Raw genomic sequence first — 20,325 nt, forward strand, 5'->3', positions numbered from 1 at the left:
CTCATGGTTCTTCACTAGCTTCAGAACATTTTGCAGTTAGAAGTCAGTTTTTAACTCCTGCCTTACATTCAGGACCAGTCTAAAAACCATGCCATCCAAAAAAACCGTAATGGAAATGTTCTGTATCTTTGTTATCCAATAGGGTAGTCACTCAGCACATGTGGCTATTGAGCACTAAATGTAGCTGCTAGTGTTAACTGAGGAACTGCTTTTTAATTTAAATATCTGTATGACTAGTGGTCCTTACTGGACACTAATTTGCAAAAAGTCAGCTCTTTTTATCCCTCATCTTTGATACTCTGCCCCACTGAGTCTGCTATACACAGGCTTAATTTAGCCTGTTCACTTTTTTTTTAAATCTGATTTGACTTCCCAGGAGCTCTTCAATCATGATTATGAATTTGCCTAACCTATTTGAAATTGACCAGAAAAGGTAAAGAAGGTCTGAGTTTTTTTCCCTGATAGAGTTCCATAACCTAGTTGTAAAGTTGGAGGTGGTACTCCTGTCTTTGTGTGTGTGTGTGTGTGTGTGAGAGACACATAAACAATATTCCAATTCTTATGAAACTAAATTTAAATAAATTTGAGAAGAGGATAAATCTTAGTTCAACAAATTTGCTGTTATTTCCTTAATTTTGAATCACATTAAATGTCATTCTATTTGTATTTCAGAAAACACAGAATATTTGAGCAAAAATATTACTGCATTTATTTTCATACAGATAACGTTGCTACAAGTGTCAACGAAAAGAAGAATCCCAAAGCTTAGAACTGGATCACTTGGCCCTTTCTCTTCTTATCTCCTCCCAGTTCAAAATGCTTGCATCTTTTAATGGCCAGCATCCTCTTGGACCTGCAGTTAGGTTCGACACATTCAAGCCTCAGCACAATCTTCTTTGTGGTTTTAGCCTTCTTCCGGAAAATTGGCTTCGTCTGCCCACCATAGCCACTCTGCTTCCGATCGTAGCGCCTCTTTCCCTGGGCATACAGGGAATCCTTGCCCTTCTTATACTGGGTCACTTTGTGAGGCTGATGCTTTCCACACTTCTTACAGAAAGTCCTTCGGGTTTTCGGAACATTGACCATCTTTGCAGCAGGGCTGTCAGCACGATTCAAACTGGTAAAACATTTAAAATTACAGTGGCAGACGTTAAACATTTTGAATAAAACGTTTTAAAAATTCAGGAAAACATTACATGTATCACTAAGGTATAGACCCACCAAGTACTCATTTCATATAAGAATAAATTACACAGAAAAGTGCACACCTTTTGGAATGCTTAAATTATCAGAGCATGTATAGAATGAGACTCAATAAAAATTAGCATGCAATGCAGCAGCACAGGGGGCTCAGGAGCCAGTTTCCCCGTACAAAGCGAGTTCCTTTGGAGTTTAATTTACTGTGGCTACCCCAAAAGAAAAGAAGTGGTTTCTATCTAATTTTCTTTCTCAGCGAGGGCCAAAGCTAGAGCCTCCGGCTCTTCCTCGCACCCTCTTCCCCCACGTTCTAGCGCCCGGGCATTCCCGGTTCAGCGCGCGATACAGTGGCTTCGGCTACGGCCCGCCTACGCTCCTTCTCCGGGAACCAAATCAGTCTGGTTTCACTTTTCCTCTCAGAAGCACAGCCACCCGTCAGAGCAGCCCTGAAGGCTGACGTGTCCTTAATATGTGCCTCCCGGCCCACTAGCCGCCATTCCTGAGACCTTCCAAAGGGAGAAGCCAGTTCTTTGGCTCTAGCAAACCAGGCAGCGGGTCTCGCCCTCCAGTTCCCACAAGGGCCTCGTCCATCCCCAGGTTCCCATCACTGGAGGCTCCTGCTGAGACGCTACACTACCGTCTTAGCTCACCGGCAAATTCGGCGTCCGCGATCCTCGCCTGGCCTCGCCTCGCCTCGCTCGCGCCTAACAGGAAAGGGAGGAACAAGGCGGAAGCAGGAACTGTGCGTGAGCGACAGTACTAAAGGCCAATAGGCAGCAGGCAGCGGCGGCCTGGCGTCCCCGGACGCGTCCGGGAAGCTCCAACCAGGGGCCCAAGGGGCGGGCCGGAGGGGTGTGGGCCGGAGGGCCGCGGCGCTCCGCGGGCCAGTCGCGGGTTGTCAGAACGGTCGCCGCCGGAGTGGGGCGAGGCTGCGTCGCTCGGTCTTGGCGGTGTAGGGCCCGTGTAAGGATGAGAGCGCAGAGGACGCAGGGCCGCTGGAGGCGCAGGTAACCAAGCGGGAGTGCGGTGGGGCCGCTGCGGGGCTTCTTCCGGGACCCTTGCTGAATGGAGAGGACCGAGGCGATGCCGAGCCGCGGCTCCTAGCCGCGGGGCCGCTGCCCGAGCTGCAGCTGCCAGGCGAGGATGTGTGGAGCCCGGGCGGCGCGGGGGAGCTGAGACCCTTCGGGCCCCAGGACCCCCGGGGCCCGGGATGAGTTAGCTAGGGCAACCGCGGGGTCCAGTTCCGACTGCCTCAGGCCAAGGCGACGGCCGCCACCCGCCCGCCCCTTCTGTGCAGAAGCCGCTAGCTCCTTTTCGCGCCCGCCCGCCAGCGCTCCCGGCCCTGGAGACCATGAGGTTCCGCATCTACAAGCGGAAGGTGCTGATCCTGACGCTCGTGGTGGCCGCCTGCGGCTTCGTCCTCTGGAGCAGCAATGGGCGACAAAGGAAAAACGAGGCCCTCGCCCCGCCGCTGCTGGACGCCGAGCCCGCGCGAGGTGCGGGCGGCCGGGGCGGGGACCATTCGGCTGTGTCCGTGGGCATCCGCCGGGTCTCCAACGAGTCGGCGGCTCCGCTGGTCCCCGCGGCCCCGCAGCCGGAGGCGGACAACCTGACGCTGCGGTACAGGTCCCTGGTGTACCAGCTGAACTTCGACCAGACGCTGAAGAATGTAGATAAGGCCGGCTCCTGGACCCCTCGAGAGCTGGTGCTGGTGGTCCAGGTGCATAACCGGCCCGATTACCTCAGACTGCTGCTGGACTCCCTCCGGAAAGCCCAGGGCATCGACAGCGTCCTCGTCATCTTTAGCCATGACTTCTGGTCGACAGAAATCAATCAACTGATCGCTGGGGTGGATTTCTGTCCGGTTCTGCAGGTGTTCTTTCCTTTCAGCATTCAGTTGTACCCCAACGAGTTTCCAGGCAGCGACCCCAGAGATTGCCCCCGAGACCTGGAGAAGAATGCAGCTTTGAAGATGGGATGCATTAATGCTGAGTATCCCGACTCCTTTGGCCATTATAGAGAGGCCAAGTTCTCCCAAACCAAACACCATTGGTGGTGGAAGCTGCATTTTGTATGGGAAAGGGTCAAAGTTCTTCGAGACTATGCTGGCCTCATACTTTTCCTAGAGGAGGATCACTACTTAGCCCCAGACTTTTACCATGTCTTCAAAAAGATGTGGAAGTTAAAGCAGCAAGAGTGTCCTGAGTGTGATGTTCTCTCCCTGGGGACCTATACGGCCAGTCGCAGTTTCCATGGCATTGCTGACAAGGTAGACGTGAAAACTTGGAAATCCACAGAGCACAATATGGGTCTAGCCTTGACCCGGGATGCGTATCAGAAGTTGATTGAGTGCACAGACACTTTCTGTACTTATGATGATTATAACTGGGACTGGACTCTTCAATATTTAACTGTATCCTGTCTTCCAAAATTCTGGAAAGTGCTGGTTCCTCAAGTTCCTAGGATATTTCATGCTGGAGACTGTGGTATGCACCACAAGAAAACCTGTAGACCATCCACCCAGAGTGCCCAAATTGAGTCACTCTTAAATAATAACAAACAGTACTTGTTTCCAGACACTCTAACTATCAGTGAGAAGTTTGTGGCAGCCATTTCCCCACCTAGGAAAAATGGAGGGTGGGGAGATATTAGGGACCATGAACTCTGTAAAAGTTATAGAAGACTGCAGTGAAAAATCACAATTACAAAAGCAAAAGTGACAGTCTTCTATTTTTGATATTTGTCCAAACAGGATAAACAATTGAATAAAAAGGGTTTAGGAACTGGTTTCTGCTTTAATACAAAAAAAAACAAAAACAAAAAAATAATTCTTGTAAAAGATGTCCAAATATAGTAATCTTTTCCTTCTATGTCTGACAAAAATTTAAACAGAAGTTTTCATTTCAGGAGTTGGGTTTTAAAGTTCAATCTGTATCAGCTAAAGGTAATCATTGTTAACCGGTAAAAGAAAAGAGGAGAAATTTTATTTAAATTGCATCTCTTAATCTTTTTATCTGGAACTTTGTACACTTTTCCACTTTCAAAACTTATTTTAAGTACAGCAAACTTTATTTAAAATTGTCATAACAGTAAAAAGTATTACAATAGAATCATTAGAGTATTAATGGAGCAAGCCCAATTTCACTCGACACGGTTACTAGGAAGGGTTTGCTTCGCTGGTTTTATAATTCAAAAGTTATGTTTGTTAAACACCCTATCAGAACAGACATTTTCAGTATTACAGATTCCTGTATTATTGTGTTAAGATTTGCCTGTGCTTTGGAACCTTCATAGAACACACTTTCTTTTGGAATGTATTTGATAAGAAAGTTGAAACACTGTTTTCACCTCAATGTAGAAATACAGTGGGTTTTTTTTTTTTCTTTTAGTGCTGCCAAAATAAAATAACTCATTTTTGCATAAAAAGTTCCTAATCATTTTGTAGAAGAAATTTTGTTTACTCTTTACACCAAAATTCAGTAAAGGCATTCTAGAAGTTTTATAGTTTGCATCATATCTTCATATGAACCCTTTGTACATCATACAACTGAATTTGAATTAAAGAAAACCCCACTCTTGACAATGCATTCCCTTTGGAAGAAACTGGCTTTCAAATTAGCCAAGCATAGCCAATGAACAATAAAAAGCTGCCTTGTAAGTGAAATACAGCCTAAATTGTTTTCGAGAACCAGCAATGATAGAAAGTTCAGTCATGCTACAGTGAAACATGTTCTAGTGCTGGCTTTATTTTAACTGAAATCATACTTTTTAAAAAGGCACACACAATAATAGGAAACAGGCTTAAAATTTATTCTATATTTAATGTGGAAGTTTCTCTTAACAGTATATAATTGCATTCAACCAGAAATTACTCAAAGATTAATTTCTGTGTAGATATGACATCATTTCAACCCCATGGAAATTATGTATTAAATGGACAGTTTTGAAATGATTTCATCAAATTAAGAGTCATTATGGCGGAAAAATGCATACGGTCATTTTAGGTGGACCAAATAGTTCTCTTACTTTATATGCTACCTTTATATTACCCTCATAGCCCAATCTGGTTCCAGATTTTAGAGGGGTTATAAATATAAATCAGGATGAATTGCCAGGTTTTGTACTACCTTTTGGTGCTCTGATCTGACTTTCCCCAGTTCAAAGGACTAAAGAGATTAGGTAATTTCCAGGACTAAGGTAGGGCCAGACCTTTGAATTAGTATCTTTTTTTGAAACATAGATAAATCAGCTCATGGTCTTGGTGTCAGCAATTAGATCAACAAATTCTTTCCTTTCTACATTCATGCTGTATTAAAAATTTTTGTGAGAAAAAAATTATTCGGATTTTCTCCTGGCCTCCAATAAAAATATTATTCCACAAAACTAATAATTTAAGATACATTATCTGCTACCCTTTTTGAGATATTGCAAGAAAAACTAACTAGAAACCACTGGCTGTTTTGTTTCCATGTAATACAGCAAAGACAGTTTTCCTATGGGAACAAATTCCCAGATTTTTTATTATTCTAATATTAGTAAATGTAGGCTGGCTGGCTGGCTGCATCAGTTGGAGTATGTGACTCTCAATATCGGGCTTATCAATTCAAGCCCCACGTTTGGGTGTAGGGATTACTTAAAAGCTTTTAAAAATATTCATAAATGTATTCTGTAAGACCAAGAAATGTCTTAATACTGCAATAGTAACTTCCAAAAACACCTTTTAAGAAGTTCAGTTTCCAAAAGTATCACTATATCACCTGTATTTTGTGTGTGACAGATATGAGAAGAGTAAAATACAGAGTTGAAGCAAAAATACTAAATTTCATTCAGTGTATTTGTATTGTAATTGTTTGGATCGTTAATATTGGTTGGTAAACTTCTAAGAATCTCTGTTTCAAACATAAATATGTTCTATTTAGTGAAACTTATAAATGCATAGTTTTGAGATTCTATCCCACCACACACACACACTGATTAATTTCCAGTTAATTGCATTCTTGAGAATTTTTGTAACAGACACAACTTAGTGAATATTTACTTTAAAACTTTATTAAAAGTTATGGTAAAGAAAAGAAGCCAAAAACAAACAGAAGCAAATATATACAGGTTGTATTAAAACTATATGTTTAATAACCCTCCATTAGAAAAAGTACACATCTATCAGAGGAATCACAAAAATCACCATAATTAAGGAAACTCTGTATAAATTATACATGCAAAAAATATCGCCAGTTTCCCCATTAGAATCAAAATTGAAAATTTTAATTTTATACTTTTTTAAGTACTTTGTTTTACAATAATAGTTAACAGAAAAATAATCTAAGTCCAAAAAACTTTACTCTTAACTTTTAAATTCTAAAATTATATAGAATTAATCCAAGTCATACAGCAAAGAATTATGAAAACTGAATGCACATTGAGTCACATGATCTTTAATAAACTGCACACTACCATCCTGCATATTGGTTTCTTTTATGTTGTCAAGACCAGGTACATTGTGAACTGTTGTTTCGTTTAGTAATGATTGATGGTCTCCATGTAATTCTTTCTCTTCTGTTATCACTGGTTCTTTTAAATTATCTTTTTCCTCATTTGAGTAAACGGGACTTTTTTCTTTTATAAATTCAGGTTCCATTTTTGACTCAGGTTGCTGAGACTTTCCAAATAGCATATGAGAAACATCAAGAGACTCTTGTTGCAAGCATACAACTGAACCACAACCGTCTGTTTCTAGTACTTTAACTGCCACAGATGAATCAGAATCAGTTGTTGAGGTGGTAGGATGTTCTGTATTTTCTTTTTCAGTTACAGGACTTCCTTCATTGACTTTTTCTTCCTTTTCATGAAGCTGCTCAGAGTTACTACATTCTTGCAACTAGGTCAAGAGAAACAATAAATTAAGAATTCTTTGAAACAAATAGAAAATTAAATTGTAGTACTCTCTGGGTATAGATTTTTTTTTTAATTGGGAGGGAACAACCCTTGCAGAACTGCGGATTTCCAGGCTTCTCCCTCAAACTCATCTTCCAAATGCTGCCAGTTATTTTTTAATAATGCAGACAATGCAAACCTGGCATTAATTCTTGATTAATTCCTTCCAGTGATTCCTCATGTCCTTCAAGATAAAATAATCCTGGCCTACCAACCCTTTAGTAATCTTTCTAATAAGGTCATTCTTGAATTTCTTGAGTTTTCTTGAATTTCTGTGATTCTTTAGAACCACTCCCTCCCCACATTCATATATAAATTAACTGTGCTAGTTACTAAATTATCTCTGTGTCCAATATTGAAGACTAAAAATAACCAAACTAGGGGTAGGTGGGTGGCTCAGTGGGTTAAACGTGGGCTCAGGTCATGATTCCACAGCCTAGAGTCATGGGATAAAGCCACACATCAGGCTCCACCCTGAGCAGACGGCCTGCTTAAGATTGTCTCTCCCAGGACATGGGGCGCCTGGGTGGCACAGTCGGTTAAGCGTCCGACTTCAGCCAGGTCACGATCTCGCAGTCCGTGAGTTCGAGCCCCGCGTCAGGCTCTGGGCTGATGGCTCAGAGCCTAGAGCCTGTTTCCGATTCTGTGTCTCCCTCTCTCTCTGCCCCTTCCCTGTTCATGCTTGCCCCTTCCCCGTTCATGCTCTGTCTCTCTCTGTCCCAAAAATAAATAAATGTTGAAAAAATTAAAAAAAAAAAAAAAAAAAAGATTGTCTCTCCCAGGACAGCTGGGTGGCTCAGTCGGTTGAGCAACCAACTCTTGATTTGGGCTTAGGTCATGATCTCACAGTCTGTGAGATCAAGCCTCGCATTGGGCTCTACACTGACAGTGTGGTGCCTGCTTGGGATTCCAGCTCTTCCTCTCTCTCTCTGCCCCTCCCCCTACTGTGCAGGCATGTGCATGCAATCTCTCTCAAAATAAATAAACTTAAAAAAAAAAACAAAAAAACATGCTTTCTCCCTTGCCCCTCTCCCCCATGCTCGCTCTCTCCCTTTCTAAAATATAATTAATTAAGTAATTAATTTTACAAAATAACCAAACTTATGGTTCAACTAGAAATAATGAACAAACAGAATGACACAGCTCCTTCCCACGGTTTGAGAGTCAAAAAGACTTGTTTGTCCCTGGACTGGTACTCAAACTTCCTAAATGTTGGTCTCACTCTATTCCTCAATGGAGAGTTACTTTGGGATGAAATGATATCTGTGTGAAAATAAATCACAAAGTGCATGGCACACAGTAAAATACATACAAAGAGGTCTTTACTCCTAAGTCTTCCCAGATACTATGTACATTTGATTTAAAGTTATGACATCAAGAAATCAAAAATTAAGATATTGGTCAGGCTTTAACCTGGTCCTAAATCACTACTCTACAAAGGCCACCAAATCCTTACCTTTGCGTGAATCTGAATCTTACTATCAGTAACCTGAAGAACTTCAATTAATGGTGGGGTTAAGGACATTGTCTGTTTAAATGGAGAGCTCAGGACCTCTTCAAGTACCTCATTAACATTTTCTTCATTGACAAACAGCTTTTCCTAAAATAAGAGAAAAAAAAATCTGCCTCATAAGTTATTCTTGACACATTTGATCTAAGAACAGCTCATAAAAGTTCTTAACACAGTTCAGGATTATACTTTTAAATGTTTAATGTTACTCCTATGCTGTTTTGGCAGAAGAAAACAGTATTGAGTAGTTAAGAGTAGCAAGAGTATATACATATAACGGCAAAGGCGCTAAAAGAAAAGTCTTTAAAAAATCCTAGTTCCTTTTCTAAGTCTCTGTTAACAATCTTATATAAATGATATTTTTCTTTCTTTTTTCTCAATACTGTATAAGAATAACATCACCACTAGGTCTATAAATGCAGTCACAGCTATAAAATGTAATTTAATTTTAGAATACTTCCTAATGAGTCAGCTAAGAAAAATACATGACAGGATTTATTCAAATTTTGTGTGACCAGTTTGCGTTTTAGTTCTTGGCCAGGTAACAGCCAAATATAATATTTTACTTGAGAAGTAGATTCTAATTTTACACATTGAGATAATCCAGCGTGACACTAGCAATATAGCTATTTATAAGAATGAAACAGATTTCAAGAGACATAGGAAAGATTTCCAAACTACTACTAGGAAATGCATAAATCACTTTTACCAGACTCTCAAACACAAAGCAGTTTGTGCATATTCATGTGAAATGAATATAGGTATATAGTTAGGGTGTTGAAGGGATAACCATATTTAAAATTCATAAAATCAGTTTATTGTTGCCTGAAATAAAATACTTACATAAAAACAAATTTCCAAATAAACACAGTTCATTATTTGGTCCAAATAGGAGGGCAAAATCAGAAAGAGACAAGTTTCAAGTTCCCTTATTTTATACAGTATCTACATTTGTGAATGCCTACCAAAGTGAACCTTGGGTACAGAAAAATCTTACCCAAAAATTTGGAGTAATTTCATTCCTATTATTTTAAGTTCCAAAATAACTGATGATAGAAACATTCCCCAATTAAAAGCATTTCTAAGGTTCCTGTCTCTGGAAAAACACATTAATTGCACAAAAATACACCAAATACGTTAGTCTTTAGTAAACCCAAGGAAAAGTAATATTTATAATGGAAATGGTTATGATTAAAATATAGAGGATTTGCATAAGCTTGCCTTATTCTAATGGCTGATTTTACTCTAATAAAAGATATTCAATTTAGTGGTCCTATATCTCTAGGAAAATTTCCAGTGGATATTTAAGGCTTTTATAAATAATATTGTACTTATGTGTAAAGTAACAATTCTGACCTTGACCATCACAATCCAGTCTCTTTATAATTATTTCCATATAATGCATATAATTTAATCATTATATATTCTATGTCTACCCACCTATTACTCTTGTGATTTTAAAATAATTTTACTTTAATACTTAGAGCCTAGTCCAGTGAAGTGTAAAGAAGAATAATTGAGTATTATGGTTCCATCAGCCTTAGCAAATGTGATGACTAATGAAGTAATTATAAATCTATTTCAGGCATCAAAGATGTAACACACAGTTGCCCTAATCCCATTTTGGTCTAATTTCCTTGCTAAAATAATGTTAGCTTTCTAGAAAATTAGATTAAAATATATTCTTTAGTATTCTCTCAACTGCTTATCCATAAAGCCTTCTTCCCAGTTTTAAGTTATTTTTACATTTATTAAAACAATTACAGGGGCACCTGGCTGGCTCATTCAGAAGGGCATACGACTCATGATCTCAGATTGTGAGTTCAAGGCCCACGTTAGGTGTAGAGATTACTTAAATAAACTTTAAAAATAAGTAAAGAAATAAAACAATTGCAGGAAACAACTGCCCTTTCCTAAATGTCCCCTTTCTGATGATATAAACAGTCAATTTCTTTTTTTTTTTTTTTTTTTTCAATTTCATATTATATTCTCACAAAGTATTTTACCTAGTCCTGGCTTATTTACTATTTTGGGATGGTTTCAAATTAACCACTTCTCACAGAAGATGCCCCTCATAAAATATAACTCATTAGCAAATATCTAGGAAAATAACAGGAAGAAGTGAAAATTTCTGGCAAGTTAAAGCCCAAGACCAGCAAGTTAATTTTCAATATATACTCTGCAACAAGTTTTATTTCTGGGAATTAGTACTTTGGTACTATTAATTTTTTTTAAAAACTGTAAAATTTGAAGTTCTAAGGAACTTTTTAAACTCATAAATTAACAACTGGTGGTTTGCATTGAGGTATTCATCTGTTACATGTAATTTTTTTTTTAGCTTTTGACAAATTCAAGGGTTAGAATCTGAAATTCAAGAACCTCAATAACCTTGAAAGTGTAGTAGCAACTACAATAGAACATACTATTCATGAAAACTGTATCCTGAGTAAACTAGATAATGCTCAGCCCCAAGTTCTAGAGTACCCGCCCATAAGAGGTGTAGTTGATCTTGATGTTCAGTTTAACAATATTTATTCGGTTAATCCTTCAACAAGGGTGGCGGGGTGGGGGGTGTTGAGGCGCCCCCCATCCCACAGTTGAAAACTCCACCTACAACTTTTGACTGCCCTAACGCTTAACTACTAATAGTCTACTGCAGATTGGAAGCCTTACTGATAACATAAACAGTCCATTAACACATATTTTGCATTTATACTATGTCCTTATAATGTAAACTAGAGAAAACAAAATGTTATTAATAAAATCATAAAAGAAAAATACATTTAGGGGCACCTGGCTGGCTAAGTCAATGGAGCCTGATGTTGATCTCTGGTGGTGATTTCGAGCCCCAGGTGGGGTACAGAGATCACTTGAAAATAAAATCTTAACAAAATACACTTAAAGCTTTTCAAAAAAGATCTGCTTGTAAGTGGATCCAGGCAGTTCCAACTTCTGTTGTTCAAGGGCCAGTTTTAATAGTAAATTTTAAAAGTAGGATGGAATATTTCAAATATTAAGAATCTAGAAAGAACTGTTACCTCCAAAGAATCTTTGTTTAAACCATAATACCACTCTCTCCAATGTCCATGGCATTCTGGAGATTTGGCCAGTTCTATCACTGCATTGTTTGAAGAAATACTAACCACAGGTTCTTTGGTATTCAATTTATTCTCTGGAGCGAATTGCAAAAAGAAAGAATAATAAACTAAGTCTTGGGTGGAGAAGCACAATTTGTACCGGAAGGGGCTCACATCCCCTTGAAGGCTTTGCGGTTGGATCCGAGGCACTTGAATTAGCAGAGTCAGGGATTCTTCATCCTGATTACACTGCAAAGGAGGACACAGTGGTTCCCTGCTGCCCGTCCCGGGACGACCCATGGCTCGATCAGATGGAACACCTTCCCCGATCACGCGCGTCTCAACACTGAGATCTCCCCGCGCACTCCCTCTTCCTGCAGAAGACCCCCTGTCAAGGTCCCCAGATGAAGTACAAGGGGAGCCTCCTCCACCGTCCCCAGGTGAGCTCCCTGCTACGGAAGGCGGCTCCTCCTCGATGCCCGTTGTCCACACAGCTTGCTCGTCCAAGTCCCGCTCCTCGGGCTGGGAGACAAGCTCCTCCACAGCGGCGGCCGGACTAGTGCTCTGTAAATCCGCAGCGCCAGGGAGCCTGGGTTCCGGGCCGCCAATCCCGGCACAACCCCCTGCCGGGCCCGCCTCCCCTTCGCGAGCGGAAGAGCACGCCGCGCCGTCAGTTCCGGGTGTGTAGACGGCCTCTTCCGGCTCCGCCGTGGGTTTCTGGCGCGCTGGGGGTAGTGCCACGGGAAGCGTGACCACCAGCTGTCGCCGGGCCTTGTTGAACTGCGCCTTGCCGCGGCTGTCGTCCACCGGGTACGGGAGCGAGAGCCTTAGCCGGTAGTCGGGCTTCCTTGAATCAAGGCACAGCCGCTTTCCCGTCACCTCCAGCGCCGCCTGCTCGGCCGAGCGCAACAGCGGCAGCTCGATGGTGACCACCAGCTCCCGGGGCACCGGACTGGGGGCCGAATCCCGGGAACAGCGGTAATCCTGGAGGTCCACGTGGTGGCGCTGCACCACGCTGTAGCGAGGTTCTGTGGGGGCGGGCTGCCGGACCGCCTCGGGAGGGGAGGGCGCCTGGGTCCGGGGGACCACAGAGTTCCCGGCCACCGCCGGGCACCGGTAGGGGTAGGGGAAATCGGGGAGAGGGCTCTCCGGCTCCCCTTCGGGCCGGGCCGGGACACCCCCGGGCAGGGCTGTGCGCAGGACGGCGGCCTCCGGAGTCCCCTTGTACCTGATCTTCAGAGTCTTGGCATTCCTGCGGTCTAACTTCACGTCGAACTGCTTCTCGATGGCCTCCAGGGCCGTGGTGTCCAGCATCTGGCGGAAGCGCTCGTGGCGCCGGGCTAGCGTGAGCGCGTCTGGGTGGAAGACTACGTCGTAGACAGTGTAGCGGGTGCCTCGGCCCCCAGCGTACTCGCGGCCGGGAGCCAGGCTGTAGGGCAGGGACCACTGGCTGCCGGTCGCCGCGCCCCCAGGGCCGGGTCGGCTGCTGGGCGCGCCCACCAGTGCGTTGCTGCACACGTTCACGAAGCAGCGCTGCGCCCCGTCGAGGCTAGTGCGCAGCACGTGGCCAGGTTGCGGGTGTACGAACCGCACATCCACTCCACGTTCACGCTCTAGCGCGGTGATTTCCTCCTCGTAGCGCCGCCGGTTCTCGGGGTCTGTGAGCTCTTCTGCGTACTCGGAGAACATTCGCCGGAACTCCGGGTCCTGGAAGGCGGAGGTGAGCCGCTGGACCTCTTCTCCGCTCAGGTCCAAGTCCTCCAGCGACGAAGAGGCTCCCGCCTTGGCCATCCTGCCCCGTGGCTCCTGGCCTTCGAGCCAGGGGAGATTTACCCGAGACCAGGTGGTCGGGACGCGCGGTGCAGTCGCTGGTCTGCGGAGAGTGGGGTGGTGGCGGAGTTCAGTAACCGCCAGAGAACTGAGCCTACGGCAGCGGCAGCGCGTGGTCGTTGCCATAGTGACACTACCAGCACCCGGGAGGAGGGGCAGAAATTGGAGTGGGATGGTGGAAATGCCGCAAATAGCCTCTTAGTTTCTTCAAATCAATTACTCTACATACTGCATTTTTAGATTCCTGTGCCATGGTGCAATTGCTTATGCAGAATAACTGTCATAATAATTGTTGTAATTTCCAGTATTTATGTAAGTTATTGTTCACAACACTTCAAGGTAGACCTGATCACCATTTCCCAAAGACTATGGGACCTGAGAAGTTACCTGACCAAGGTCACTTAGCTAGTATACTGGCAAGCTGTAATTCAGTTTAAGCTTATCTACATTTTTTTAAGTTTATTTATTTATTTTGAGAGATAGAGCAAGTGGGGGAAGTGCAGAAAGGGAGGGAGAGAATTCCAAGCAGGCTCTGTGCTGTCAGCGTCGACCCCACTGGGGGGCTGGAACCCACCAACCCTGAGATCATGATCTGAGCCGGAACCAAGAGTCCCACTATAACAGACTGAGCCACCCAGGTACCCTTAAGCTTATCTACATTTTTTTTTTTTTTTTTTACTTTACACCAACATTTCAGATTTCTGGATATATCACCAGTTTGCCCTATAAACAACTCACATTTGGGGCAAGAGATATGTGCAGGCTATTCATATATGACCAATGAGCAATAAACATTCAGGACTGTTTAAGTTGATTGATTGATTGATTGTAATCTCTACACACCCAGGGTGGGGCTGGAACTCACAACCCCAAGATCAAGAGTCACCTGCTCCTCCAGCTGAGCCAGCCAGGTGCCCCAGGACCTTAATAACAAAAATGCAACTGTAAGATCCCATATATCACTGATCAAAATGGCAAAGGCAGTTTTTGCAATTACTGTGTTTCCTTGGGGTGGTATAGAATTTAATAAAACCTTTCTAGAGAGTAGTTTGGTAGCTATATCAAAAGCCTTGAGAAGATACATACTCTTTTCATCTAGCAATTTCAAATCTAAGAGTGTGGTCAAGGCAACATTACCCATAATTGTCAAGGTTTGGGAAGAATCTAAGAATTCCAACAATGAGACCGGGTGAGCGGATTTAGCTACTGCCATACAATGGGATTCTGTGCAGTCATTCACAGTGATGTTTTAGAAGAATATTTACTGACTAAGGTAGTTATTAATTGGTAGTTATTAAATCCAGTGATTGTTAGTTTCTGTTCTCATTTTGTTGAAACTGTCCTCAGCATTTAACACAGTTAATGTTGGCATTACCTCAGTGGCAACACACTTTCCAAGTCTCTCTCCTACCTCATGAGACACTTGACTCTGTATCATGTTTTGTAAATGTTTGCCTCTGTTCCGCTTTGCAGTAGAAATGCCTCAGGGCTGGAACCCAGTCTCTTATCCATTTACATTCTCTCCTTCACAAATACATTTACACTCACAAATACCAGGCTTATATATCAGGTTCTAAACACTGGACTCCTATATCCGGTTATCTATATGAGGTCTCAATGTGAATGATTTAATGTTTAAGTCCCTCAGGTTTTAAATAACCAAAAATCTAACTCCTTTCCCAGCCTCTGCCCCCATCTTACAATCTCTTGGCAGCATTCAAAAACAGTTGACTGCCCCCTCCTTGAAACCTACTTTACTCTTGAAGAACTTCATGCTCTCCCATTTTCCTCCTCTGCTTGTTCTCTCCTGCCTGGTCTCTAACTGTAGGAGTCACCCAAAGTTTGTTCATCAGCCCTGTTATCTAATTGAATTTTTAGGGGACGCCTGGATGGCTCAGTCAGTTAAGTGTCCGACCCTTGGTCTCGGCTCAGGTCATTGTCTCCCAGTTCATGAGATCGATCTCCGTGTCAGGCTCTGCACTGACAGCATGGAGCCTGCTTGGGATTCTCTCTGCCTCTCCCTGGCTCATGATCTCCCCGCCCCCCCTCAAAAATAAATAAACATTAAAAAAAAAATTGCATTTCTTTCCAGATGATTTTTTTTTTTTTTTTTTTTTTTTTTTGAGAGGAAGAGGGCCAGAGAGCGGCAGAAAGAGAGAGAATCCCAATCAGGCTCTGCACTGTCAGCGTGGATCCTGATGCAGGGCTCAAACTCGTGAACTGTGAGATCATGACCTGAACTGAAACCAGGAGTTGGTCACTTGACTGACAGCCATCCAAGTGTCCCTCTTCACAGATGATCTTAATCAAGGCCACAGCTTTAAATGCCATGTAAGTTCAGATTCATTCTTTGAACAGATATTTATTGCACAGTTGCTGCACCTACTGCTTAGATGGCTTAGGCACTGGAACAAAACAAAATCATTGTGCTCCAAGGATGTGAAGCAACTGACACTCTAGTATGCTGGAAGTATCTTTTGGATTAATCACTTTGGAAAATTTCTGTTGACTGTAATGTATATCTCATGACTAGGAAGTTCTACTTCCATGTATATATCCAACAGAAACATATCTCTATCAAAAGACATACACTAAAATGTGCATATTTATAATAGCAATATTCGTAATAGACAAACAGTAGAAACTACCCAAATTCTCATCAGTACTAGAATGGACAAATAAAATGTGTATATCCACACAATGGACATGAATGAATAATGTGGATAAATGTTATTAACAAGGTTGTGTGAAAGAAACCAGATGCAAAATAATACATATCATATGATCCCGTTGTACAATAGGCAAAGCTTGGCAAGATAAATCTTCCTGCTAGAAATCAGGCTAGTGATTGTCCTTTTGGGAGGAGTGGGGTGTTGGCCTGATATCCACTAAAGCAAGTGAGACAGCTCTGACAACATGCCAACTCCTGACTGGCACATGATTGAAACAATAGTATCATGCAACAATACTTAACACCTTAGAATTCTCTATTCTGGGGGCGCCTGGGTGGCGCAGTCGGTTAAGCGTCCGACTTCAGCCAGGTCACGATCTCGCGGTCCGTGAGTTCGAGCTCCGCGTCAGGCTCTGGGCTGATGGCTCAGAGCCTGGATCCTGTTTCCGATTCTGTGTCTCCCTCTCTCTCTGCCCCTCCCCCGTTCATGCTCTGTCTCTCTCTGTCCCAAAAATAAATAAACGTCGGAAAAAAAAAAAAAAAAAAAAAGAATTCTCTATTCTGCTGTGACCTATTTATTTTAACCCACTGATGAACTCAACCTTCAATTTAAAACACAGCTCTAGATAGATGATCCTGTATAACTTCTGAAGTGTGGAGTAAAAATTACTGTTTAGTAAGGGAGTAGAAGGGAAACAATACACGATGAAGTGAACTTGTCTCTGACCTTTACCAGCTGTGTGACCTTGGCAACTTATTTAATCTCCCTGTTCCTGTCTGTTCACTTACAAATTAAAGGTAATGGTGACCTAAAGGAGCCTAAATAGCACAGTAAGCACTTAGCTTAGTGTCTAGCATGGTAAACATTTAACAATGTATTAAAGAATTAGAGTGGCAGTTTCCTACCCCTTTCCAAGCCCGACCACCTTTTTTATTCAGGCTTGTCTAAAAATAAAGCCCAAAGTATAAGAACAATAAAAATGGAGCTTTACTGGTTGAATATGGTAGGAGGAGGCCTACGCTCCATGGAAAACACACGAATGTGCACAGGGTCAGAACTGAAACATTGCATTTTAATTTTACCCTGCCTGTGGCCCCCTCACTCTACGAAAACACAGCAGATTCCACAATAAATTTTAGTGATTGAATGATTGGGACCCAACTCATCTTACTTAATAGGTGTATTTTATAGAACACAAGATTACAATTTCTGTGCTTGTAAGGCAGAGAAAGCAATTCACGGGCATAATCCAGTCTGTAATCATGTCGTCTTTGGTGCAAACTTTGGTGATTTCAATTAGTCACCAGTGCTTGAACACTCGGGATGCTTTTCCTGACAGTACGGATTTCTCCAAAATGGCAGACTGGGCTAGGCTTCCCGTGTGGCCATGACTGGCTGATGGCAGAACAACAGCAGGTGCCGTCCTTAGCGGGGCCTGCGCGCTCCAGTCTGCACTTCCTGTGGATTCCCCACTCGAGACCAAGTGTTCGCTTTTCTCATAGAAGAGAAATCTTACCCACTCCCGTCTTGTGAACTACCTGGCCCCTGCTCGAAGGCACACCTTCCTATGACAGGGACTCATACCCAGATTTCTGCAGTGAGGTGGGCCACGCTCCAGCTGAGTAAGCACCAAGTCGGGGAGCACAACACCCCTCTGATTTGCCCCAAAGCAGCCCAGGATGCCCTTTGAGTGCTCCTCCTCTACTGCTCCATCTTTCAGACTTCTGCTTTATGTTTCTGGACAACACTGATTCCCACCTGGTTCTAGTTACTATCTTATTCTTGTTGCCTGGTTTTGGCAACTTCTCTGCTCATAGTTAACTACCCTGCTTCATTTCACTTCACCTTGCTAACTCCTAAATGCACCCTGTCTTTCTAGCCATTAAATGTAAAAAGATCTCAAAAAGTTCACTTTATTGAAACAATTATTTGTTAAATGAAGGAGTTAATGAATGAGGGAACACGTATCAATTTCCATTTATAACTTTTGACCCATCATCTTTCATAGGTAGCTCTCGTTCTCATAACTGGACCAACGTTACAGTGTTTATTTCGCTACCACTTTTAAGGCCCAAATTGTACATATTCCAAGCAATATATATATAGCATTTGACCTTATGCCTTGATTTCTTCTTTAACTTTTTCTAGGTTATTCTTTTTTTTTTTTTTTTTAATGTTTATTTTTTGAGAAATAGAGTGTGGGCAGGGGAGGGGCAGAGAGGGAGACAGGGGATCTGAAGAGAGCTCTGTGCTGACAGCAAGGAGCCCGATGCCGGGCTGGAACTCAAGGGCCATGAGATCATGACCTGAGCCGAAGTTGGACAGTTAACTGACTGAGCCACCTAGGCACCCCTCTCTAGGTTATTCTTGAAATTAAAGCTAAATCTTCCTCTTCTAACATCAGGCCTCTACTAATGCTCTCCCCAAATTTTCCATCTTCAAACCACTTCTTAAGTTGCCACTTCACTCTTAACTACTAATTCACTTATCACTACATTCAGATTAAATTTCCTTGAGGAGTTTTCCTTTCAGTATGTCATTTTTATTTTCTATCACTCTCTATTCTCCCAAAAGCTAATTTTCTTTCAAAGAAATGTCTTCCATTCCAGGCTCTTTGTAATATTAAGATACTCCTACATTTGAGAAATTCTTTGTACCTCTAACAACTTCCTGTCATTCAGATTCATTTCTAGGCTATTATTGCAATGCCATAAACTAAAAGGTAAGTGAGGGGATGGTATTAAAATAAACACTGTGTCTTCTAAATGTAAAATCTAGGGGGACTATGTGTTTTTAAATTTCCAGTGCCAGAAGATAATTATGAAATTATCATAGTAATATCCTGACACAAAGGTTTTCACTATTAGAATAAATTCTGTGACTTGAAATTTAAACAGTTTGAAAATTGCTGAATATACCATTAGGACTCTTATGGTGATAAAAACCTAAGTTAGACTAAAACAAGGGTTCAGAAAATTTTAAATATTTGTACTTTTCTTAAAATGAATATTGGTATATGGCTAGACAATAAATAATTAAACCTTAAAAAAAATTTTTTTTTAATGTTTATTTTCGAGAGAGAGAGACACAGAATCTGAAGCAGGCTCCAAGCTTTCAGCACAGAGCCCAAAGCGGGGCCTGAACTCAGGAACTGCGAGATCATGACCTGAGCCGGAGTCAGACGCTCAACCAACTAGGCCACCCAGGTGCCCCAAAACTTCAGTTTTTAACCATAAATGTATAATCAGATTACATCTTCATACATACTTTCACATGTTTCTTAATACTATGCAGAAAATATTTTTGCTACAAAACCTTGTAAAGTGTACCATGTTTATTATAACTTAATAACAAAATTCCATAAAATACAAATTTAAGAACATTCTAAGTTTATCATAATTTTATTGTAACATCAAAATTACATAGATACAAAATTAAGCAGAAACTGATGAATTTTCTGTCTTTAGATGGTCTTAGAATCTCAGAAACCTTGAAGTTTGCTGAAAATAGAAATTCATAAAATTAAATAGTTTGGAAACCTAATTTATTATACATTTCTTAATATTTAATTGTAGTTCATTTTAAAAATAGGTCATTACATGAACATTGTTCCAAATTTAGAAGGGGACACAGTGAAAAATCAGTCAGTCTCACACTCCGTCTCTGCTCCCAGAAGCAATTATTTGTCCTTACAAAGATAATGTAATTATATGTAAGCATGTATTGTGAGGGTATATGCTTTAAAAACACTTAAGTGGTAGAATACAATAAGCACTATTCTACACCTTTTTTCAATTAGTAACAAGTATATTTATAATTTTTAATCCCTTCCTTTAAGGCTTTGGAATTTAAATTCAAAAAGTTCTGAAGAAGCACGCACATTTACATGGATACACGTTTACACTGTTTGTTTTGCTATTACAAAACCTACAGTAAAGTGCCAGTACCTACTTTTATTTTATTTTTTTAATTTTTTTTTTTAAACATTTATTTATTTTTGAGACAGAGAGAGACAGAGCATGAGCAGGGGAGGGTCAGAGAGAGAGGGAGACACAGAATCCGAAACAGGCTCCAGGCTCTGAGCTGTCAGCCCAGAGCCCGATGCGGG

The 20,325-nt window shown here is 41.9% G+C and overlaps 4 protein-coding genes across 10 annotated transcripts in view; 1 reads left to right on the top strand and 3 right to left on the bottom strand.

Moving 5' to 3' along the window:
• Window positions 1–685: 685 nt before the first annotated feature.
• On the bottom strand, window positions 686–1,086 carry RPL36AL (ribosomal protein L36a like). Its single transcript, XM_045450904.1, has one exon. The coding sequence runs from the start codon at window positions 1,084–1,086 to the stop codon at window positions 766–768; it is 321 nt and encodes a 106-aa protein (XP_045306860.1). The 3' UTR covers window positions 686–765.
• DNAAF2 (dynein axonemal assembly factor 2) lies at window positions 686–15,508 on the bottom strand. 3 transcript variants are annotated; one of them, XM_045450892.1, is made up of 4 exons: window positions 11,782–15,508; window positions 8,585–8,728; window positions 1,848–7,072; window positions 686–1,117 (listed from the first exon to the last, which is right to left on the bottom strand). In XM_045450892.1, exons 1-3 carry the CDS (start codon window positions 13,669–13,671, stop codon window positions 6,569–6,571), a joined length of 2,538 nt encoding a protein of 845 aa, XP_045306848.1. In that variant the 5' UTR covers window positions 13,672–15,508; the 3' UTR covers window positions 686–1,117; window positions 1,848–6,568. The 3 variants fall into 3 exon arrangements, with proteins under 3 accessions (XP_045306848.1, XP_045306847.1, XP_045306849.1); XM_045450891.1 differs by having other exon boundaries at window positions 11,677–15,508; XM_045450893.1 differs by having other exon boundaries at window positions 12,944–13,142.
• MGAT2 (alpha-1,6-mannosyl-glycoprotein 2-beta-N-acetylglucosaminyltransferase) lies at window positions 2,549–6,657 on the top strand. Its single transcript, XM_045450903.1, has one exon. It carries the CDS (start codon window positions 2,549–2,551, stop codon window positions 3,887–3,889), a length of 1,341 nt encoding a protein of 446 aa, XP_045306859.1. The 3' UTR covers window positions 3,890–6,657.
• A 4,094-nt stretch (window positions 15,509–19,602) lies between the features above and the next one.
• POLE2 (DNA polymerase epsilon 2, accessory subunit) overlaps window positions 19,603–20,325 on the bottom strand; it is a 31,308-nt gene continuing 30,585 nt past the window's right edge. For all 5 annotated transcript variants that reach the window (XM_045450897.1, XM_045450896.1, XM_045450898.1 and 2 more), the window contains one exon: window positions 19,603–19,717. In XM_045450897.1, coding sequence (XP_045306853.1) covers window positions 19,699–19,717 — 19 coding nt within the window. In that variant the 3' untranslated portion in view covers window positions 19,603–19,698. The remainder of the gene's footprint in view (window positions 19,718–20,325) is intronic.

Source organism: Leopardus geoffroyi, chromosome B3, assembly GCF_018350155.1.
Source record: "Leopardus geoffroyi isolate Oge1 chromosome B3, O.geoffroyi_Oge1_pat1.0, whole genome shotgun sequence".
Lineage (NCBI taxonomy): Eukaryota > Metazoa > Chordata > Mammalia > Carnivora > Felidae > Leopardus > Leopardus geoffroyi.